At 49.1% G+C, this 25,195-nt stretch overlaps 1 protein-coding gene across 1 annotated transcript in view; it reads left to right on the forward strand.

Moving 5' to 3' along the window:
• The window catches only part of pard3aa (par-3 family cell polarity regulator alpha, a), a 349,891-nt gene that overhangs the window by 235,566 nt on the left and 89,130 nt on the right, over positions 1-25,195 (forward strand). The window contains 3 exon segments of the mRNA XM_030349167.1: positions 5,677-5,825; positions 16,548-16,781; positions 20,671-20,953. Coding sequence (XP_030205027.1) covers positions 5,677-5,825; positions 16,548-16,781; positions 20,671-20,953 — 666 coding nt within the window.

The following is a 25,195-nucleotide window of genomic DNA, read 5'->3' on the forward strand; positions in this document are numbered from 1 at the left end:
ATGTTGAGTGAGAGAATTGGACCACGTCCAGTTGTCTGGCTGGGAGATGTCACAGGTGACTGCCTCGCTACCCAGACAGCTCTGACAGTCGGTCAAAAAGACTTACACAAATATCCTTGTTGTACACACACAAACACACACACACACAAAAACGTACACTCACACTCACTCACACATACGCACACCACGTTCTACAACTTTGCACAAGTGTTTAGACTCATAACAGTTGGTAAACAATACCTTGAATTAACATATAAAGTGGGTACGGTCCGCTTGGACGCGAACAAGCAAACTTCCAGGAACAACAGCGCCGGCGGCACGGAGCGCTTTATTTGACTTCCTGATTGCGGGTCCCTCATCAGCCACGCACGGCAAGTGCACGTGTTCCGGCCATCAAACTGTTATCATAATTAGATGGGGTTCATGTAAACATACCCGCAGCCCTTGTCTCAGGCACGCACACACACACACACGCACGCGCACACACACACACACACACACACACACACCTATACACACACACACCTACACACTCACACACCAACACACAGGCTTGTGTGGAAGTTGGCAAGGAAATATTTTAAGTGTAAGGTGTGTACACAATCACACACACACACACACACACACACACACATATATATATATATATATATATATATATATATATATACACAGACACAAAATCCAATACCTTCTCTGGGTTTATGAAACTGGACCTTTTCTATGTAGTAATCACTCGCCTGCTAGCATCTTAACTATGCATCCATATATATTTTCATTGTCTGGTTCTGCCTCTGTTACTCCTGTGTGTGTGTGTGTGTGTGTGTGTGTGTGTGTGTGTGTGTGTGTGTGTGTGTGTGTGTGTGTGTGTGTGTGTGTGTGTGTGTGTGTGTGTGTGTGTGTGTGTGCATGCATCTGTGTGGCCTTGCCCTTGCACCATGACACAACATCGACTCAACCCCAGGTGAACACACATGAGCGCTAATGCACTCGCGATGCATGCCATGACACACGTGCACATGCATTATTGCCTGTGAATAAAAACAACAGCTAAAAGCGAACACAGACCTCGTTCTCACCGTCAGCTGAACTCAATTAAAGCAGCAACACAGGCCAGGATGTCGGGGAAGTCAGCGGAGCGAAGCCTGCTGGCCTCAGTAACTTCCTCCTTTCTTCTACTTCTCATCCACTCTGCTTAATCACAATTAGCAGAAGATTATAGCGGATCATAAGTGTGTTCAAATCCGCCGTGCCCATTTAGTGGCAATGTAAACACAGGTGCAATAAGCCCCCTCCGTGCGCAATTCACAAGCAAACATTTTCTGGGAAAGGTTTTCACTTGAACCATCTGTGCTTCGAGTTGAATGAAAAAATGAATTCAGTGAAATGAAAAATGTGTTTGATTTCGAATGTTCAAAGTGTTGAACATTCATTCAACAATCAAATGTGTGTTCATTTTTTGTAGTATGGTTAGGGTTTGGTGGACTGAATCAGGAGGACAACCCCCATCTCCATCAGTCACTCTAGGTGAAAGGCTGTAAGCACAGAAAAAAGGCCAAACGACCAAACTCTCTGAATTTTGTTTCCTCATTGGGAGTTTTTTGAAAGATTGACAGAAGGAGCGATTGGAGGAGTGGAGCTTAGAAGAAAAAAGGGGAGTGCAAGTCAACGGCAACCCAAGCCACGGGGGTAAATAGTGTGCATGGAGGGCTTTTAGTGCACACCACTTAGCCACACTGCCGACGTGTTGTTTGACACATTTTACTCCCTGCGAGGGAGGCAGCGAGTGGATGTAAAACGCTGGGTTAGGGATGTGGATTTGCCCGTGAGCAATGCTTCGCTCGTTAATTTTAGACGACGAGCAAGGAGGGCTTTTGACCGTCGTGAGAGCATCTGCTCTGAAGAATGAAAATTGCTTTTAAACGCTGCTTATAGAACGAGAAGAGAAGAGAAGAGTCAATGTATTATTCTGATGGAAAAGGCCTTTTATGTAGGACACAGCCAAGGACAGTCTCAATCATCTGGGAGGAGATGGGGACGGGAGGAGAAGACTTTGACAACACTTATCCAACTGCCTTAGATGAGTTGTTTCCCAGGGCGGCTTTCTGCAATGTCGCATGCTCAAGCAATTTTAGAATTATTGTTTTTATTTCTCGGTCAAACATATCTTCTCATTGTCTTTGACAAGACATAGGAGCTCGATAAAGCCTTCAGTGAGCAGTCCATTAGGCAGGAGTCCATTTCAGCCTCCTCAAGTCTAAGCACGTCCATCTCACCCACCCCACTGGACCAGTTCAGTCCGTCGCTTTCCTTCTTGTCAGCTACTCTCGCCCTCTCCTTCAGAGCAGAAGTGTTGGAATCAGAGTTGAAAGCACCTGAAATAAGAGGCACTTGACAATAAGTGTTTCTTTACGAGAACAGAGAGCAGGCGGAAACACGGTGTCTACCCGCGTGTTTGTGTGCGTGTGTGTCAGCGATGTGATTAAGCGCCTGCAACTCTTTTTAATAGACGCGAACGAGCGTTCACGGTACTTTCGGTTCCCCGGGTGAATGAGGCATGAAGATCACCCGCCTGTCATACCAATAACATCCACCCAGGGTGTTAAGGATGACACATCAACAGAATATCTGCGCTGTTTGTACTCCGCCACCTCACGCTGCTGAGCGGGACAAAACAGAACCAGCGTGCATGGGGCTTCATGGCACGCCGGCGTGGATTTGGGTTGGGTTCGGAGTTGAACTGCTGCCGCGTTTGCACAAGACAAACTTGAACTTTGAGGATCAAGGAACAATGATTAAAGTGGACCAAATGCAAGCTCAAACAAACACAATGTACCCCCGACCGGGCTACAACGCCCTGTCCCCTGACCCAGGGTCTCTCTCCCCCAGCAGGGCTCTATCCCACTATCGCACATGTCCCTGAGGTACTCCGGGGGCCCTGTGACCCCCCACCGGGTGTTTAGATAGGGGAGAAGCCTTGTAGATGAACTGGAACAACAGCAAAAAGGCTGGACTTCCGACTGGATCAGGTGGCGCCGCCATGCAAATGCCCACATGCTTGATGTGCAATTGCTCACAAACACTTTCCGATCCAATCTATTCCAAGATTGCATATCCAGCTTTCCATGGCTAGATTTGCTCTCTAGCTCTTGCTCTCTCTTTCTCTCTCTCTGTCTTTCTCTCTCTCTCCCTCTTTTACCGTCTGCCCGGTGTCTTTAAAGGGATGAAAGGAGAGCGCCTGCTCCATCCTGTGCTTCATGCCGAGGTCTGTCGTGTTCAATTGCCTCCTCCCCCACCTTACACACACAATAGCGACTTGAGTGACCGAAATCTAAATTCCTGCAGAAAGCATCCCCACCTTCACATCCCCATGCCTCCCCTCCTCGCCTTCCCCTCCCCCTTTCTCACATGTTGCAGCGGTTGACATCGGGGTGTTGGGTGGGGGGGGGGGTGGTATTCAGAGAGCATCCGAAGATGAGTGGGAGACAAAAAAGAAATGGAATGATGAAAACTGAACAAATGAATAATATATTGTTCCCTGTCATCTCTCTCTCTTTCGCCTGCGCAGGCAGAGCTCGCCCCCCTAGACTCTTTTGATTCTAGTTGCGATTGTCAGCCGTGGTCGACGTCGCAGCAGCAGAGTCTTTTATTTATTATATTCTTATTATTCCCTTATGTACAACCCAAATCGGCAGTGGATGTCTAACACACAACACGGTATCGCAGCTGTCGGTAAGGAGTTGTTCCAGGAAGGTTTTGGGGTGGAGGATAGAGATCAAACAGGGGAGCCTGTTCACTGTATGCAACAAGGGATCGGTGATAGGGTGGGATTGGGCAATGGGTGAAGGGCTTAGGAGAGGGGAGTGAAGGGGGCATGAGGCCTTGTCACCTCACCCACTGGAAGGTGTGCGCAGGAAGTAAACAGAAAGCTGCTCCTGCTGTTGGTCCCTTCATCTTTGGGGGTCTCCTCTTCAATCTTCCCCCTTTCGTATTCAAATTGTAAAGGTCATTCTTCTTGTGTGAAGCAGATTTCTTTAGCCAAAGGTTGTTTCGAAGGTCAATGTGCGTGTCAAAAGCTAAGCTGCAGATCCCTTTTACTGACGTGAGCGGGCGTATGGCGGAAGATTACACAACTCATGCGCAATACAAAAAGAAAATCATACTCTTTATGCTTGTTCAACCGTCAGCCCCACAGCAGTTGGGAAATGTAGCATTTAGCCTGCCATGCTTGTCGCCGGTATAAAATAGAGAAGGAAGAGGGGGGGGGGGGGGGGGGGGGGGTCTCAGCTCCTGTTGTATCTTTGACACCGAATAATTTTTCATCATCTGTACCCCCACCCCCCCACCTTCCTTCCTCATGGTGCATTGTCCTCTGCGCCAAAGACAGCAGTAATTGTACGATTCAGGAGCGTCAATGGTCTCCCCTGCCATCCATAGAGGGAAGAAAATATGCAAGTTAAGTTATTCGCATGAAGAGAGATCCACTTTTTATTTGCGTGCAAAACCCTGTGATGATCTCTTTGAGGATCTGCAGTGCTGAATATACATCCGAGAGAACAGACTTAACCTAAGAGCTTTCCCCCTGTTCAACGGCAACATGAGATTCACATGAGCGCACACAGACACGCACACACACACGTTTCTGAACACGAGCAGCCCTGCACGCACCACAGGCATGGCACGCTTAATCAGGACCCGGACTTGAACGTCCGTACTGCCGTCAACATGCAGAACACGCAGGCAAAGAAATGCACAGGAAAACATGATGCCAACACCGCCAGAGAGACAGAAGTGTCGGAAGAGTATGTAGAGGCGTGTCCCACCGAGACACGGATCCTCAAAGGGTGTGACGCTTGATTGGAAAGGCTCTCCTTTGCAATGCAAATATCCACGGACCACCTTTTTCCTTCCACCCTGGCACCTCCGCCCCTCTCTCCGCTCTTCCACGGCGACGGGGTTTTCAATTAAGATCCTAGACAGAGATGGAGAGAGAGAGAGCTCAAAGGGACGCTGCAGGCACCGATGGGTCAGGCTCCCCAGACAGTTTGTCGGGGGGGGGGGTAAGGGGGGGTAAGGGGGTGGTGGAGGTGGTGCTGGTGGTGGTCGGGGGTGGGCTTTGACCTTAAATGGGAGGCATCGCCTCACTAGCAGCCCATCCCCATCCCATCCACAACTCCTGGCCTGGGGTGAACCCAGCAGAGGTGGAGACGTCCTTGAACAGCCATGAATGATTGGAAGTGACTCAGGGTGACGGCGGTGGTGGTAGGCGGGGTGGGACTGGGGGGGGGTTGACGTGTGTGTGTGTGTGTGTGCGTGTGTGATCATGTAGGGAACGTAGATTGCATGCCAATTTCAATCTGAATAGACTAGATTTAAGTGAACGGACTTGCCTTTGTCCAGCACATTACTTTCCATATCCCATATCTTATTGAAAACAGATGAATATGTGTGTGACGATGCTTTATATTTACGATTCTTTCTGAGTGATGTGGGGTTGTATAGTGCCTGCCAATTAATTTTTGCAATCCACGTATTAAAAAAAAGGTCTAATGGCATGTTTGGAGAGTCACATACCCTTGCATAAATCGAAAAGTGAATCAACTGTAAAACCCATACACACTAATGCACCATATAAAAAACAAAGCATGACTTAACAAGAGCTCTCCTCTCTCCCAGCTCGCTGAGCCCGGACACGGACGCAGACGGCTCCTTCCAGCGGGAGGGCTTCGGGCGCCAGAGCATGTCGGAGAAACGCACCAAACAGTTTGAGAACCCCGCCCAGCTGGAGATCGTCAAGACGCGCAAGTCCAAGAGCATGGACCTGGGTAAGCACAGTGTCTTCTTCTAACACTTTACACTAGGGGGACCTTAAGGAATCATTCATTAACGTTAGTCATGGCAGTAAGGAGCGTTATCATGTAGCATAATCATAGAGGATTTCTACAGGTATATGTTAAAGTGAAGGTACGTTTTAGAGGGTTGGGGGTTACGGTTTTAGTGTCTAATAATATCTCAATTTAACGTCTTCGCCCGTCTATTCAACAAAGAAGTTTTACAGGCTGCCCATTCACATTCTACTTGGCCTTCTCTTGCTCAAACTACCAAACGACCCCTCCCCCCCCCCATTTATGCCTTATTTCCTGTTGGCTTTTTCTTTCCTCACTTTGTGCTATGCATGTAATATGCTCCATGATCGGTACTTCAGGGAGAAATCAGGGAGAATAATTGGAAAAAATAGACCAGTTTAGCTTCTGGTGCATGATGGGTAGCCTCATTTAGAGGGAGGATGCAATTACCGACACCACAAAACACAGGGGTGCACACACACAACTTTGACAAACACACCCACAAACACGCGCATACACCCCCCAGACACACATCAACACACACATAGACAGACAGACACACACACAAACTGTGCCTGGGCTGAGGGACTTATCAGACTATGCACCCAAGGGCGTCAACCAAAGATAGTGCCTCTCCCAAATCGTATCGTATGGTTCTTCATTTCGCTGGCCAAATGAGCTTTCCTCCCCCCCCCCAGAGAACACTGCAGGCTGCATTATGATTGACCGTGCTCATGTTTGTGTCAATACTTAAACCTTTGTCTTGGTGATAGGCTGTTATACACAGTACGCTAGCTGACCATAGTCCTGGTGATAGGCTGTTATACACAGTACGCTAGCTGACCATAGTCCTGGTGATATGCTGTTATACAGAGTACGCTAGCTGACCATAGTCCTGGTGATAGGCTGTTATACAGAGTACGCTAGCTGACCAGAGTCCTGGTGATAGGCTGTTATACACAGTACGCTAGCTGACCATAGTCCTGGTGATAGGCTGTTATACACAGTACGCTAGCTGACCATAGTCCTGGTGATAGGCTGTTATACAGAGTACGCTAGCTGACCATAGTCCTGTTGATAGGCTGTTATACAGAGTACGCTAGCTGACCTTAGTCCTGGTGATAGGCTGTTATACACAGTACGCTAGCTGACCATAGTCCTGGTGATAGGCTGTTATACACAGGACGCTAGCTGACCATAGTCTGATTAAAGGCTATAATAAATAGTATGGTAGCTTACCATAGTCCGGGTGATAGGCTGTTATACAGAGTATGCTAGCTAGCACTTAGTCCTAGTCATGGGCAGTAATACAGAGCATGCTAGCTACTGGCTTCTACTCATTTCATGCGGTCAACATATGCAGAGCGGAAGTCGATATGCAGGGGCTCTTAGTCAGCACTCTGAGGGCAAAGGTCGACCTGACCAATTAGCTCACGATCTTATCATATCCATTATGTTCTTAGTGTCCAACACAGGTTGGAATCGCATGCAAGGAAATGCCCAGAATGGATGAGGAACATTGATAGCGCCGTGATCATGCTATCATCGGAGCAAATGTACCTCTTATCAACGGCTCCAGTAGGCCTACATGTCCTAATCGCACCAAAGTGGTGTCAGCGTTTCCTCACAAATGAGATTAGTCTGGGGGAGAAAACGATCATTGCTGAGAACTAGAGAGCAGTTCATCCGTTGATAAGATGATGTTCCGTCATCAACTCCTCCGCACTAAGTCTCGGCCTGGAGTTACAGCACGCGCGTTTTCAAAGGAACACGCAGCTGCCACCGACAAAGGTCTATTACCCCCTCAATTCATCTTCACCAGCCTTGATACATCAGTGTTCCAGTTGGCGCTCAATGTAATTTACCTCAGCCGTCCATGTTGCTGCACGAGGCATGCCAACGAGTTTGAGAAACACGGTGGTGACAGTATATCAATATAGTGTGACTGGCCATCACTGGCGAAACAGCATTATTAAAACTGTGCAGGCGAATAAATACCTTGTTCCTTTTCTACTGCGTTTTGACAACTTGCAGCACGGGTGTGAAGGCGGTGGCATTTAAATCAATGCTGGGATCATGAACACAGTAAAGTGAATCATAAGCTAATTGTCGTTTTCTAACAAGAAAATTGCTAGATTAAAGGGGGGCATTTGCAATTGCTGCTTAAATGATTAACCTTTATTGAGCATAAGAGAGTTGAAAGAGATGATTTAATGATGGAATAATGCAATGAGTCAAGAGTGTGTAACCATGTGAATTCATTTCATCATGCTTTTGGTTGCTTCAAAATCATGCCATATGGATATTTAATATATTATTTAAAATATGATCCGAAGAAGATGGGAAGCAGACACAAGATAAATGTTGAATCTTTGATGTGAAACATGTATTTCATTTGGTCACTGTATCCTTCAGGAAATCACCTGATGGATACCCAGTGCGTAAGTTTGCGGTTGGTTTAAGGTCTTGGGACTTGAAAGTATAGGTCCCCAGTAGCTCAAATCCAAATCCCAGACCCGAGAGAGTTAAAAGGCCTGTCACAGAATGGAAAAATGCTAAACTGGCCCGACAGCCAGTGGTTCCAATCCCATTTAGATCAGAGGGAGAGATTAAACGGGAGGAAGAGAAGGTGGGGGGGGGACTTTGTCGTCATTAATACATTAACACATTCATCCTGCTTTACCTGAAGATGACCGAGGTTGACATGCAGCCGTGAACGGCGCGTCTGCTTATATCATGACTCTAAAGCCATCCAACCTCGTGCTCACTATCTCAAAGACTCTTATCTGGATTGTTTTTTAGCCAACATTCTGCATATTTCACCATCTATCTCATCCTCTCTCTCTCTCTCTCTCTCTCGCTCTCGCTCTCGGTCTCTGATTTGCATGTGCCTTTTATTATACATGGCATGCAGTGCAACTAACCAACACTAACACGTGTATGCCCTTGTACGTATGCCCTTCAACAGTAGCTGATCTGCCTAACTACTACCCCTGCTCAGCAAGCACCAGAGGTAAGCAGCCAGGCAAGACAACCCCTTTCACCACAGGAACAGCACCCCCCCCCTGCCCGCGAGCTCCTCGGCGTGCCATTGTTCTCTGCGACTCAATACGTCCCCTTATTTCCCCACCAATTAGAAATCATCTCTTGTCCGGAGGTTATCTCAATCAAATCAAATGACCATGTTGAAACCATCATTTTTCATTACCGATCACTGCATGTCTCAATGGAAGCGGAGGGGGATTCTCTGTGCTTCATCAATGATTGCCGCTTGATGAGCAAGAGAGCGAAGATGTTGCAGAGGGAGAGGGAGAGGGAGAGAGAGAGGGAGAGGGAGAGAGAGAGGGAGAGGGAGAGGGAGTGAGATGGTTGGGAAAGCAGGACCTGGCAACACGTCTGCAGGCCTGCGCCATTGTACTTCTGCTGTAGTGAATATGATGAGAGAAAACAGCCATCACTGTGGGAGGTGAGGCCGGGCGGACGTTAGCCAAGACGTGGAGTGGCATTTGACAAGCGCTCACTGCCAGTTGGCCTGTCTGACGGCTGCAATTAATTCATTTTAGGCAGGATGTTGTGAGCGCTTGCTGCAGTGTGTTAGCGCAGGCCACGCTCACTTAACATGCTCGCCCGGTTGTGGCAGCGGAAGAAGACAAAGAGAGAATACATGACGGCTGTATGAGAAATCCATTGTAGAACAGCCATTTTGTTCAGTCTGAATATGCCCTTAATTAGCAAACCGTGCTAATGAATGAATGAATGGATGAATGAGTGACTGAGTCTGTACCAGCCCAATATAAAGTGGAGGAAACAATCTTTATATATAGATTAAAAACTATTGAGTAGATTCAATAAAGGGCTGAAAAAATTATATTTATATAATTTATATATAATAGCTATACGCTTACGTTTTCTCACAGTATATGCTTTCCATTTTAATTTTTGCATTGCTCCAACACCTTATGACCAACTCGATGTAATCACCGTAGCCGCGGCAATGCGGGACCTCACGGTGAACGACAAAGCTCAATTGTCGTGGCATTGTGCTCAACAATCTCAGCACCATGGCAACGCGACCCAAGCGCAGTCTAACTGATTGAGACGTCCCCGTGATTCCACCGCGTCATACGAAGGACGTACCCCTCTGGGTTAACGACGCGCAGCTGGCAGACACGTAGAGGAGAGGCCCCGCTCTCAACCCCGGGACGTCTTCCGCCTGCACTGGAGAGAGGCTCGGACACGGCTTTCCCATGGCCACCTTGGCGGCTATTCTTAGCCTAATTACCCTTTTAACACTAGGCTTTAATGGCCCTCCCCCCTCCCCTCTGAATAAATGATGTGTAATGGAATCCCTGTCCATACACAGATCTGTACATGCGTGGTGAATAATGGCGGGCAAAGCACAGATTTAGCAGCTCTAATTACACCATGAGCTCTGGCTGCTTTTAATACCGGCTGTTGATTTATTCATGGAGTTTGCCGTCGCCCGTTCTCCCACCTGCCCCTGCAAATGCCTCCCATTAGTTGTTCCTCGCTTTGTCTTGCTATGGAACAGGACTTTTTTTTTCTTTTTTTTTTGCGTCTTCTCTACCCGGGAACCGAATTCATTTTGTACTGGTGTACACCTGTAGAAATTAAAATTAACTGCTTCTTCTTCTTCTTTTTCTTTGTCTTTTTCTTCCTCTTCATCTTCGACTATTTGTATGACTTCGACGTCTTCGTCGTTTTCTTCTTCTTCTTCTTCTTCTTCTTCTTCTTCTTCTTCTTCTTCTTCTTCTTCTTCTTCTTCTTCTTCTTCTCCCTCTCCTTAATCTTCATCATCATCTTCATCTTCTTTTTCGTTTGTCTTCTTCTTCTTCATCCTCATTTTCTTTTTCTTCATCTCCATCATAATCTTCCTCTTGTTATTTTTCTGCTTCTTCTTCGTGTATATCATCATCTTCTTCCTCTTCTTCTTCTCTACCCCCTCCTTGCGCCGCTGCCTCCCGCTGTTGTTGTGGATACGAATCGAATGATTTTCATTTCTCCTCCAGACGTGCGGGGAGTGACAAGCCGGAGTCTGTTTTGCGATGGGGAATATGTATTTCCCCCCCCCCCCCCCACTCTGAATAGTATGAGTGAGGTTGAGACGGGGGAGCAGCGGGGGTGGGGTGGGTGGTGGTGAGGCTTCTGTTGTGTGATAGGAATCACATAATAGACTGGCACACAGATAGCTGTCCGTCAAACTCTCCCAGCGGAGGTGGTTGCGTGGGGGTGGGGGTGGAGGTGGGGGGGGTGGGGTGTGCTTCAGAGGAAAACAAAGGCAGGGTCCTATGAAGATCCACGGTGTGTCGCTCTCTCCTCTCTCTCTCTCTCCCTCACTCTCTCTCTCTCTATTATGTGTCTACCCATCTCACACACTCTCGGTTTCCCCTCAAACACATAGCACCGACCAGATACAATGATAGGTCGGTTGGGCGGGGGGGGGGGGGGGGGGGGGGATTTGTAGTTCTGCAGTGCCACGTTTCTGACTCGTGGTCCTGGCGGGATCATTTCCCTGCTTCCAAGTACGGCAGATGTCATTTGTGTTCCCCCCTCTCTCTCCCCAGAACCACTACCCTCTCTCGCTCTCTCTCTCTCTCTCTCTCTCTCTCTCTCTCTCTCTCTCTCTCTCTCTCTCTCTCCCTCTCTCCCTCTCTCCCCCTGTCTCTCTGGCCTGGAGGGGGCCCAGCCTCCATTGTGCCACAACACACGCACCCTGACTACAGCTCTGTGCTGCCTGTTGGCAGAATCTGTGCTTAAGCTTTGAAAGCCCCACATTTACATGTCATTTGGACCCGCTTTTGATGAGGGTTTCATTCAACGGGGATGTGAAAAGCCAATTGCATCCACACGCACACGTACCTACGCACGCACGCACACACACCAACACAAGATTGCACACATACATGCATGGATGCTCGCGTGCATGTATGCACACACGCACAAACTCATAAAGACACACACGCATACACACACACACACACTCACAAACACATATGCATGCATGCACACACACATTCGCCCTCACCTTTGAGTCCACGTTGACAATTCATTGTCCTTTGTGCACACACACACACACACACACACACACACACACACACACACACACACACACACACACACACACACACACACACACACACACACACACACACACACACACACATACACACACACGAAAACACAGCATTGTATTTTCATTGTCCATTTTGACTCATTCATTTCCACCTTTTCCTATTTTTTATGGGAGGGGGGTGTCCTGTGTCCTTCCGTGTCCTTCCGGGATGAGACTACTCCTTCTGATGAAGTCAATTTACATGATTTCCACTCTGGCTGTGAATTTGTCTTTCCCCCATGTTTTCCTGCAAGCAGTCTGAACATGGCTGCTCTAATCAGGGATGTCCTCTCTGCCTCTATGCCCTAAAGTGGCTTTCCCATTTCCCCCACTCAGTGGACATTTTCAGAGACGCACAGAAAGTCTGTTCTGTCTCGCTGCGATGACCACGACCTATGATGCAAGACCCCCGTTCAGTTGCTCTCAGCGTTTGCAAGTCACTGTTCACAAGGAGCGGCTCTCGATCAACTGCAGTCCAATGGCTCATGGCTACGGACGGCTGCTGGAAATACTGGACAGGACCCACCTCTCTCTGGCTCTCTTGACCTCCTAGACCCTACGTCTGTTATGGGTGACAGGGCTGTTACTCAATCCATCAGCGTAGCTCGATGGAAGCCAAACCAAGTGGAGCGGAGGAGAACTAGGAGGGAAGGTGTTGTGAAACACCCCTTGAAAGCTGTCTCTTTTCCAGATTGTTGGCCGGTTGTGTCATTTTTGTGAGCATTTCTTCTGGGGAGGGATCTAAATGTCTTCAAAATAAAATGTATTGTTTATTTTCTTTATCCGTGTGTATGCTGCAAGAAGCTCAATGTGTGTGTGTGTGTGTGTGTGTGTGTGTGTGTGTGTGTGTGTGTGTGTGTGTGTGTGTGTGTGTGTGTGTGTGTGTGTGTGTGTGTGTGTGTGTGTGTGTGTGTGTGTGTCACGGCAGGCTAATCAGTAGTGGAGCTGGTGCAGGTTTGCTTGGTTAAGGGATCAAGGAGAGATTAGCAGAGAGGGTTTAGACGACAGAACGGGAGAGGGAGAGCGCCATGGGGAAAGGGAGAGAGAGAGGGGTGTGATAGACAGAGAGAGGTAGCGAGACAGGGAGAGAGGGAGGAAAAGCGCTGCCTCCAGTGAACTAATGATAACAGTAGCGGCACATTTGGGATTATCGTGCTGTTCTGGCACACTGCCTTCTTTTGTCTTGAGCCCTTCAAACATAGAGGAGGAGGAGGGAGAAATAAAAGCTCTTCTCCAATTTATTGTGAATTAATTCCGTCTTAATGTTCACCTCCTTTCCGTTCCTCTCCAGTCGAGTTGCTGTTATAAAGCCCTTTGTCAAAATTAAACTCTCACAGGGCTTCCCAGGCTGCGCCCAAATGAGATTTGACATCAACCTCCTATCCCACTTGAACTGTCATAAACAACCAAAAACACACAGACGGAAACAGAAAACTTGAGTCTTGGCCCTTTCTCATCGCACAATGACACAGTGAATTCAGGTGATTTTTGAAAAGCATTCAAACACATATACAGACCCGTTGTCTAATTCCCTGTAATTATTGAACCGACGGGTCATTGTTTTCTTTGTGTTCCTTGTTGTTGAGAGGCGTTTCGTTCTGAGTTTAGCTGTGTGTCCACATAGAGAGAGAACGATCTCCTTTGTGATCGCCCACAGCCGCTGGAGCACGCTCCATTTAGACCTCTTTAAACACGTCAGGGGCCTTATTGATGAGGGGCTCACACCAACCTCACCCCGTGTGTGTGTATTTATTGAAGCAGGTATGTGTGTGTGTTTGTGTATGCATGGATTTGTTTGTCCAATCCAGCGCACTGCGGCGTCCTGCTGTGTGTTTGTGGGTGCCTATGTGTGCGTTTGTTTGTGTTCTTATGTGTTCACATTCCTACTTGCTTGTGTGTGTGTGTAGTCAATTCTGTGTGTGCACATGTGTGAGTGCACGTGCGTGTGTGTGTGTGTTTGTGTGTGTTTTTTCAATCCTATGTGTGCAATTGTATGTGTGTGCATGTGCGTGTCTGTGTGTGCTTGGGATAACATTAGTCTCCAGGCAGGGTGGTAGGAGGGAGAGGGAGACCACATGGCCAGGACACGGTGTGATGATCCATGGTTTACATCATCTGCATCCACCCTGAACGTAGCAGCGCTCCCTACATGTGGACAGGGTCAATACAGGGCCCCCAGTCCCCCCCCCCCCCTCCCATTACTCCACATACACAGGGTCCTGAGAGAGAGAGAGAGAGAGAGAGAGAGAGAGAGAGAGAGAGAGAGAGAGAGAGAGAGAGAGAGAGAGAGAGAGAGAGAGAGAGAGAGAGAGAGAGAGAGAGAGAGAGAGAGAGAGAGAGAGAGAGAGAGAGAGAGAGAGAATCTATTCAATCAACAGGATATCCACCGTTACTGATTGTTTCCTCGGTTGAAGTTTGCAATTAACAAGCCTTCAGAAGGGACTCTGAATAGAAATCCATCGGGTTATGTCGAAGGCAGGCAGCGCGGCGTCAGGGCGTTAGGGCGGCAGTGGCGGCATCTCGCCTCGAGGTGGAATGAGCGCGACAGAAAATCAACCAATCGGTTTGTTTACTCCTGGTGGGGTTAAGGCAGGGGGGGGCTGGCGGATGGGAACAGACGGGAACACGGACCGACCACACACAGACACACGCATATACTGACACACGCGACAAAATGCATTACCGATGCTTGGGGTCTCGCTACACTTACATACCCTAAACAAAACCTTGGTAACCATTGGAATAATAAGTACTGCTGTCCAGGGATCCTGTGGACCAGGTTTAGCTCCCCCCCCTGCTGGGCCTAATCCCTTCCTCCCCGCGTTTCCCCTGAGGCTTTTATATTAGTTTCGTAGTTCAGGATATGTCTTGCTAGAGTGTTATTTTGAACTCGCTGTTTTTCCTTTCTGTTAATCATATGTAAATAATTGTTGTTCTATAATGCCTTAAGGTGCGTGCACACTGCCTCATCAAATACCAATAGCGCACACCAACATGTTGCCAACTTCTCTCAACATTTCCTACTTCAGTTTTGGTGATGTTAGGGCATGGGGCTACATCTATATTATTGGACTGTGTCCCCTTTTAGAGGCTTACTTTTCTTCATTGATGAGTTGGTGTTTTCAGGGACTGTATGTTCTTCCAGTGTAGGTCGTGTTGTTTTCAGTGGACACAAAGCGAGTGGAAGCTGTGCGCTCAGTGGTACTGCCCTTGTGTTGTGCAGCTTACTGCAAGCTTCCATCCACACAGGGTTAGGCCACAGTTCTGAAGCAGGGCCGGTCCTCGTAATAAACGAGATGAATTACGTTTTGAGAGGCTATTTTCAAGTCGGTTTTGGATTGTGACCGTGTGAAAGAAACCAATTTTATTTATTCATGTTGCTTAAACGACTCTGTCCTTTGCCACTTTATCCATAGTGCAACGCTCGTCGAAAATAATCACTTCCACCCAACCCTGCCTGCGCTCCAATGACCACTTAAGGAATCGGAAATGAAGTTCACAGTCCATTGAAACTTTCTTTGTATTATCTTCATTATTATATTGCATCTGGCAGATGTGGATGATTGTTCTGCCAACTGTGTTCCATTTGTACGCCTTATACTTCAGCCTCATCATTTCCCTTTAAAAACTCTGTCGGCGCCCGGACAAAGGTTGAGTTATGGCGTTCACCGCAGAAGTGTCACAGCAGGGGTATAATGGTCTCTTCTTGGTGCGCATCACTGTATTGGCTGTCCGATGGCATCATTAATTTCTTGAACCTAATTTGCGTCACCTTTTTTGCCTCCTTTCTTGTTGGGAATTGCATGGCCAGAGCTCCGTATTACTTCATCTCAAACAAAACGTAATAAAAAGCGAATAACTGTGAGACACAACAGTTCAGCAGCCTGAACCACTTCAGCAGTGGTTCAGGCATCCCCTCTGTACTTTAAATTGAGTCCCACGTTCCATTAAAAAGTAAGGGTGTAAAATTTACGGTAATGGGGTGATTCCACTGCTTGGGTTATAAGAATGTTATCTAAAAAAAGGTGAATGCAGCACTTTTTTAACATAATTGTGCTGAACAAGCAAAAAACGATTGAGCTGGGCGATAACAGTGTTCCTGGGCCACCATGGCTAGGTTTAGGTCAACTTAAATGCAATTTCACTTGTAGGACCTACAGTTTGTGCGACTTCCTTTCGATACTTACTTTACTTTTATTGAACTTGATAATATGTCTATAATATTGTGTGTGTGTGTGTGTGTGTGTGTGTGTGTGTGTGTGTGTGTGTGTGTGTGTGTGTGTGTGTGTGTGTGTGTGTGTGTGTGTGTGTGTGTGTGTGTGTGTGTGTCTGTGTGTGTGGAAATGTAGATCGTTCAATTTAAAATGATACATATTGAAAAAAAGAAAACCTGAGACCGTTCTGAAAATGTAGATTGAAACGTATTGCTTTAATTTTCTATTTCGCCTTCACTCACTCCCACCCAGCCATATATTTATATAAAATCCAGCTTTCAAAATACTTTCTATATTGACGGTTTGAATTGCATCAGACAGCTATAAACTCACTCTGTCACCGTGTGTTGACAGGAACCTCGGAACAGGAAGTGGGACCCTCGCTCGGCCTGAAGAAGTCCAGCTCCCTGGAGAGCCTCCAGACGGCCGTGGCGGAGGCGTCGCTCAACGGCGACATCAACGTGCACAGGCCACGCCAACATATCAATCGGGGGCGGGGCTGCAACGAGAGCTTCCGGGCGGCCATCGACAAGTCGTACGACACGTCCGTTGCCGTGGCCACAGAGGAGGACATCGGAATGGAGACGTGTAAGTGTTGAATACGTTACATTACGTTAAATTAGTGTGTATTCCCATGACATGACAAGCGTTTTTTTTCTTTACCCTAGAATGAAAGGGAATTTGGGGGAGGTGTGGGGCAGGCTGGGGCTCAGTTGGTTGCATTCCGCAAGCTCAACACTAGATGCCACTAAATCCTACTCACCGCACATTTAAGTATCGATAACATGAATCATATTATGAAACGGAAATTGCAAGGCCAGCCGAGGTCTCAGAGCAAGACATTTTCTACATATAGATAGACTCGGTACAGATCAAAGTGAAATCAGAAACTATAATGTAATGCTCCTATACTCTGGAGTATTACATGAGAGGGTTTGTGTTTGGTGACGATAAAGTGCTCTCACCGTCACGAGTAATCATCGGGGCGTATCAACACAAACACAATGGGACAGCCAAGCTGCAACCTACCCCATGAGACCCCTCGGCTGTGTCAGGCATCATCTCCAACCCAAAGTAGGTTACAAATCCCCCACTTACTCCAGCAGCGTGCGCACAATAAGAGTCTCTAATTCGCCATCATTAATATTCACACATGTGATTTTGAGGAGAAGGGTTCCAGACAACACGTAGGCCCCCTGGGTGGGGGGGGAAGGGGGACGGGGACAGGGGGCGGGGGGGGGGGGGGGGGGTAGCGGGTTCCACACACTTAAAGTGCACACCGTCGCTCCTTCCACCGGCGCCACACTACACGCAAACAAAACAACACGCCGCGGTTTACCACGGCGTCTTCTTAGAGTGCACACTGCGAGCACAACCTTGCGCTAACACCGCGGCGTTCGACTGTGTTTAGAGCGACGACAACATAAAAACGTGCACTGCACAGCGCACGGGGCCTAGAGGGTTGGTGCGTACAGGTGTGCTGTGCATAAATGGGTGTGCGTGTTGTATTTTTATTCTGTGGCTCGGGGTGAGTGTCCTCAGCCTAGGCAGCTATACACGAGACCTGGGTTGTCTCCGCAGCACGGTGAGAGAGAGACGGGGTAGGAAGAGGCAGTCGCGCTCCACTGTCGCTTGAGCGAATGTATCAATCTCAGCCCGGGCGTCGCGACGACATAAGAAGCCACCGCTTTGCGAATATAGAGACAGACGTCGTACATCCGGGGACAGGTAATAACGCGGCAATAGCACAAGAGTAATCGCACAGATACCGAATTTCCATTCAGCGTTAAAGGATTCCATTAAAACAGCTGGTGGGATATTTGGAGGAGAAGCAAAGGAAGAGAGGGGGAGGGGGAGGTTGAGGAAGAGGAGGAAAGAGAGGAGAGGAAATTATTTGCCTGAATCGCTTTCTTCTCATAAGCTCTGTTTGCAAGGAACTAAATACAGTCTTATCTCGGGGGGGGGGGGGGAAATGGGGGAAGAACGCATTTATTTTTTTTCCCCCTGCAGAGGTATATTGCATTCTCCCCTCCCCGTGATATTCAAATAACTCTGTTTTTCAATTTAGATAAAAGCAAGCGGCCCGTGCTTGTCTCTGAGGTTAATAGTCAAAGTTGACAGATAAGCCGCTTTCCCCTTCTGCCGCTCGCCAGACTTTTTATTTATTTACATAAAATAAGGACGTGGCATCGGCTGAGGGGGAGAATCTGTCCCCCTGAGATAGCCTACCGGGCAGCCTGCCCACGCGGCCCCTCCCTCCCTCCTCCGCTGCGTCTTTATTGTATTTGTATTTATTTATTGGAAGGGAAGTAAAGAAACCGTGGGATAAAACGAAGGAAGGCAAAACACGGGTTGGAACTTTTGACTGGGGTGGGTTATGCAGCTGGAGGATTCTGGGGGTTTGACTTGTCTGGCAAGGCCCTCAGCGAGTGTTGTTTTTCAGTCGTTGCACAATTGGGTTTCATCCCGCCAGGCTTGTGCCGGGAAACATGGGCAAGATATTGTCTGTGACTGACAAGGCCAGTTTGGATTTAGTCATTATTGTTTCACACCCTCTGAATACTTAATATTTAATATTTTTATGTGTTCTGTGTTATTAAATATAACACTTCGCTGCAATGTGTTGTTTGTATCTTTGTATTTTGCACATGTAGCTGCACCCCTGCAGATGCACAAACACACACACACACACACACACACACACACACACACACACACACACACACACACACACACACACACACACACACACGAGCACACACACACACACACACACACACACACACACACACACACACACTAAACCCCCAGATGCCCCAGAACTGACTGCGTTTAAAAGGAAGAGCAATAATAGGAGATAAGAGAAATAAAGCAGAGTGACATGAATACAATTGCTAATTGCACATTTTTCGTAAATGCCAGATTCTTATTTTTCTCAATCTTCCTAGCCTTTGTGCTTAAGTGAATGATAAGCGAACAGCATAATGAGTGATATAAATCCTAGCCATCCATAATCTTAGGTATTATCACCTGCTTTATCGTGTCCCACACCTGATGAGTGTAGGCTGTGTATCTGGGAGCGAAGAACGGTTAATTAAAAAGGACTCTGTCCAACTCAATTCAGCAAACGCCTACCGCCTCGTCTCACTATCTGTCTCCGAGCGCAACAGATCCGATACTCTGGCACACACATGGCGAAGGGGACAGCGAGAGAAGGGGGGCTGGATTTTGCATTTCAGTGTGTGGGACCCCCCTCCCCCATCCACTTAACTCATCCCGCTGAGTCTCAATGTCGTATCTATCTCTGTGTGCTCAAAGTCTGCGTCTCGATGCCCCCCCTCCCCACAGATAAGCGCGTTCCTCGGCTCCCATCAAAAGGCAGCAACCCAGATGAGGAAATGTGCGACGGCGTAATAAACCTCTAATCTAAAGGACATCTACCTTGGCGCTCTGGGCGAGTGATACCCCGCGAAAACACTGTTGACGGCTTTCGCCATGCATACCGTGTTTTTTGCAATTAAGATCTTCCCCGCTTCCCCATGATCCTTTAGGGGGGGGCATTTTAAACGTATAATTAGTGACACGTTAATTAGTTTTTTTGCACATCGGTCTCGGTGTGATGCCATGTGAAAGTTTTGTGCGTAATCAACCCGGTGTCGTCCAAGGAGAATTTTAATTTGAAGTCCGCGGCGGAATTAGTTCAGACGCCAGTGGCGACGCTGATTGATATTGCTGACGTGCAAAGTTTATGAATATATATTCATAGCATGAAGTTCAGTGGAATGATTTGTACTGCTCCCTACTTTGGTGGATGATGAATGATTTATCTGGGAGTGTAACGAGTAATGGTTGATCAGCTCGAAAACATCTTCGACACTATTCAACAAAATAAAGTCAATTTAATAGAGGTGTTGAATAGACAGAGAATAGGAATAAGGAGGCCTTGTGCATTACTTTAAACATGAATGCTGCATATTATTGCTTTGACTCAAAATGAGCAGGTATGAATTTTACTTATTTCGTTATTTCTCGTTTCAATCCCTCTCTCTTCACCCAACTCGCTCATTCTCCCTCCGTGGGTTCCCTGTATCCCACTCTGTGTCTATGCGTCCATTTCTCTCTCTCTCTCTGTCTCTCTCTCTCTCTCTGTCTGTCTGTCTGTCTGTCTGTCTGTCTGTCTGTCTGTCTGTCTGTCTGTCTGTCTGTCTGTCTGTCTGTCTGTCTGTCTCTCTGTCTGGCTCTGTCTCTGTCTCTCTCTCTCTCTCTCTTTCTCTCTTTCTCTCTGTCTCTGTCTCTCTCTGTCTCTCTCTCTGTCTCTCTCTCTCTCTGTCTCTCTCTCTCTCTGTCTCTCTCTCTCTCTCTCTCTCTCTCTCTCTCTCTCACTGTTTCTCTCTCTCTCTCTCTCTCTCTCTCTCTCTCTCTCTCTCTCTCTCTCTCTCTCTCTCTCCCTCTCTCTCTCTGTGTCTCTCTCCCCCAGTGGACGAGGACACAGAGGGCAGCACCCGCTCAGGGAGGGACTCCCTCTCCACCACGGGGGACCCCCACTCCCCCGTGTCCCTCGGGCCGGGGCGTCGTCCACGGGACGACGGCAGGCTGCAACCCCCGCCCCCGGAGCAACGCAGCCGGAGGAAGAAGAAGAAGGAGCCGGAAGCAGAGGAAGAGTCAGTCGATGGACCGGGGAAAAGCCCCATGGACGGCAAAGAGCGGGAAAAGGGCCGAGGCAAGAAAGGCGTGCTGAAGGGCCTGGGCGACATGTTCAGGTAAGGACAACGATGATGTCTGACCAACCCGTCCCCCCCCGACCCACCCTACCTCCCTACATACACCTCTCAAACACACACATCCTGCCGTCCCCCGGGGCTCCAATCGTTGCGTCCACTTTGATTTGAATTCCACTTTGCCTGCCGGAACGTTTGGTGTGAATTTCAATGTGCTCTCAGGATGCTGCCGGGCCTAATCACAGGTCTCCTTGAACTCTATGAGGTGTGTGTGTGTGTGTGTGTGTGTGTGTGTGTGTGTGTGTGTGTGTGTGTGTGTGTGTGTGTGTGTGTGTGTGTGTGTGTGTGTGTGCATTCCGGTGTATGTATGAGTGCGTGCGTGTGTGTGTGTGTGTGAGAGAGAGTGAAGGTATTTGCTGGTGCTGGCGTTGCTGGTTAGGGAGGTATTGACCTCAAAGGCCCTCTGTCACTTTTGAAGCCGATTATTTTTAATAAGGGCACACATGTTTTATTCATAATCACATGCAGCAGCAGCGTTTCGCCATCCGACACGTTCACATTTGTCGGTGGGGCGCCAGACAATGCAGCGCTCGCACGCGGGCCATACAAGTGCTAATGCGCGGCGTCTGTGAATAGCTGCTTCAGCACGCAGAGAAAGCCAACGGGACCTTTTGAGATTATCCAAACGGACCAGAGGGCTTACAGAACGGTCCTGATTGTTTGTTTGTTTGTTTGTTTGTTTGACGTTTGCCCCTGTTTGCGCTGCCTCGCTCCCCCCCCCCCTGCTCCCTCGCTGTTTGTTCCGATGTCTCTTCAAAAGAGGAAAATATTGAGCCAAGAGGGTATATTCCTCTTAATTAGTAACAACAAAGAGCAACAAAACAGAGCTTCAAGGTGTCTTTTGTTTCAGATCGTTTTGTGTAAGGCAGTGTGTTGGGGGGGGGGGGGCACACCCGACCCAAACAGAGCATTTATTTTATCTGGTTTACATTATAGAATGAACACTTTTTTGTGTGTGCGTGCCACAAACAAAACACACCCAAGACCTTCACCATCACCTTTGGGTTCAGGTCAGGATATTGGCCATTATTTACCCTTGATTCTATATTGCTTGATCATTGTAAAACAACGGAATAAACAACGGATTGAGAATCAATCTCTAACCCAACCTCGACCGTGCTGACATCGTATCTCGTACCGCATCAAGTGAGGTGAAAAGAATAAAATGCTTCCAACTTGGAAATACAAAGTCGTCTTGCGGTTAAAGTGAAAAGGCGAGGCAAGCAGCGTGTTTGTGATCGCGGGGGAGTTCACGTTCCCTGTTCCTTTGAATATGGCATAACTTGGGGCCCCGGGCGGTGCGGGGCCCCTGGTGTGTTTTCTGTGTGCATTACTTTAATTGGACCAGTTTAGCACGCCGGCATTCACACAGAATAGCAAAAAATGTAAACTAAAGGTAAAGAGAAGACGCCGAGAGGTTTGTGAGGTCATGGCTCGGGGGGGGGGGCGGATGGGGGGCCTGGGGGTGGGGGGGGGGCTTATTACCTGCCTTCATCAGGGCCCTAGGGTGTATTCCTATCCCTACGTAAACACCAAGGTTAAACACGTGCCCCCCTACAGCACAGCTCAGAAATGGATTGGTTTGAATAAAGTTCAGTTTGAAGCGCTTGTTGACATCAAATTAGCTCTGTTTATTTATTTCTTTAGTTATCGATTTATTTAGTTGCTTTCTTAAGAATAGATCCCGAGGGTCTAATTTGCTCACTACATGGAAGAGTGTTTGTGTGTGTGTGTGTGCGCGTGCCCGTATGTGTGGATGATTAACACTGGCAGAGTGGTCTATCATTTCTCTTTATCGTGTGCTGGCACGTGAAATGACTGGATGAAACCACACAGAACCCCACCCTCTACCCCTCACCACCTCCTCCACCCTCTACCCCTCACCACCACCTCCACCCTCTACCCCTCACCACCACCTCCACCCTCTACCCCTCACCACCTCCACCCTCTACCCCTCACCACCACCTCCACCCTCTACCCCTCACCCCTCACCTCCACCCTCTACCCCTCACCACCACCCTCTACCCCTCACCCCTCACCTCCACCCTCTACCCCTCACGACCTCCTTCTACCCCTCACCACCACCTCCACCCTCTACCCCTCACCACCACCTCCCTCTACCCCTCACCACCACCTCCACCCTCTACCCCTCACCACCACCTCCACCCTCTACCCTTCACCACCACCTCCACCCTCTACCCTTCACCACCACCTCCACCCTCTACCCCTCACCACCTCCACCCTCTACCCCTCACCACCTCCTCCACCCTCTACCCCTCACCACCTCCTCCACCCTCTACCCCTCACCACCACCTCCACCCTCTACCCCTCACCACCACCACCCTCTACCCCTCACCACCACCTCCACCCTCTACCCCTCACCACCACCTCCACCCTCTACCCCTCACCACCACCCTCTACCCCTCACCACCACCTCCACCCTTTACCCCTCACCCCCACCCTCTACCCCTCACCACCACCCCCACCCTCTACCCCTCACCACCTCCTCCACCCTCTACCCCTCACCACCACCTCCACCCTCTACCCCTCACCACCACCTCCACCCTCTACCCCTCACCACCTCCACCCTCTACCCCTCACCACCACCTCCACCCTCTACCCCTCACCCCTCACCTCCACCCTCTACCCCTCACCACCACCCTCTACCCCTCACCCCTCACCTCCACCCTCTACCCCTCACCACCACCCTCTACCCCTCACCCCTCACCTCCACCCTCTACCCCTCACCACCACCTCCACCCTCTACCCCTCACCACCACCTCCCTCTACCCCTCACCACCACCTCCACCCTCTACCCCTCACCACCACCTCCACCCTCTACCCTTCACCACCACCTCCACCCTCTACCCCTCACCACCTCCACCCTCTACCCCTCACCACCACCTCCACCCTCTACCCCTCACCACCTCCTCCACCCTCTACCCCTCACCAACTCCACCCTCTACCCCTCACCACCTCCACCCTCTACCCCTCACCACCACCTCCACCCTCTACCCCTCACCACCACCCTCTACCCCTCACCACCACCTCCACCCTCTACCCCTCACCACCTCCACCCTCTACCCCTCACCACCACCTCCACCCTCTACCCCTCACCACCACCTCCACCCTCTACCCCTCACCACCACCTCCACCCTCTACCCCTCACCACCTCCACACTCTACCCCTCACCACCACCTCCACCCTCTACCCCTCACCACCACCACCCTCTACCCCTCACCACCACCTCCACCCTCTACCCCTCACCACCACCACCCTCTACCCCTCACCACCACCTCCACCCTCTACCCCTCACCACCTCCTCCACCCTCTACCCCTCACCACCACCTCCACCCTCTACCCCTCACCACCTCCTCCACCCTCTACCCCTCACCACCTCCACCCTCTACCCCTCACCACCACCTCCACCCTCTACCCCTCACCACCTCCACCCTCTACCCCTCACCACCTCCACCCTCTACCCCTCACCACCTCCTCCACCCTCTACCCCTCACCACCCCAGCCACTTGGGTCCAGGCTGGGGCTGCAGTGTGGGATGTTCAGAGCACTGCTAGCTCCTCCCCAGTCTCTATCTCCCTTTACTTCCTCAGGTATTAGAAGCCGCGGAGATCAGTCACAAGTTGCCTATGAAGTGGAGCGCGGTGCCGTTATGGAGAGACTAAACCCTCCTAGAGTGAAATAGCCTGCGTGGGGTGAAATAAACCGCAGGTGGAGTTCCAGTCCTGTGGAAGATGCGTCAGGTGCCTCTCTATAATCAGCTTTTGTTTCAAAGACTTTGACAGTTATTCGGATGCCTCTGTGCCTCCGATAGCTATGCAGTCTTCCGGTTGGTGCAAAGAATTAGCATAAGTGAATTTTCATGTATGAGCACCCCTGCGCTGCATCAAAAGTATCGAGAAAGATTGCGTCGGCGTCAGGTTAGGTTCTTGCCGATGTTCATCTTTTCATTTGCAGGAATGGACAGTCCTCCTACTCCTTGAGAAGTCAGAGCACACACATCCATACATTCACATACAGGTACTCGCACTCACTCGCAGGCACAGACCTATATGTACGATCTGTTTCTCTTCTGCTCCCCCTGTTTTTTTATCTTTCTCTCTCTCTCTCTTATTATCTTCCACTCTCTCTCCCTCAAGTAGGGATGGGTATTGTTAAGATTTAAGTGTCTTAACAACCGCTACCACTCTTGTCCTTACAGCTTAT

Source organism: Gadus morhua, chromosome 23 (assembly GCF_902167405.1).
Source record: "Gadus morhua chromosome 23, gadMor3.0, whole genome shotgun sequence".
Taxonomy (NCBI): Eukaryota; Metazoa; Chordata; class Actinopteri; order Gadiformes; family Gadidae; genus Gadus; species Gadus morhua.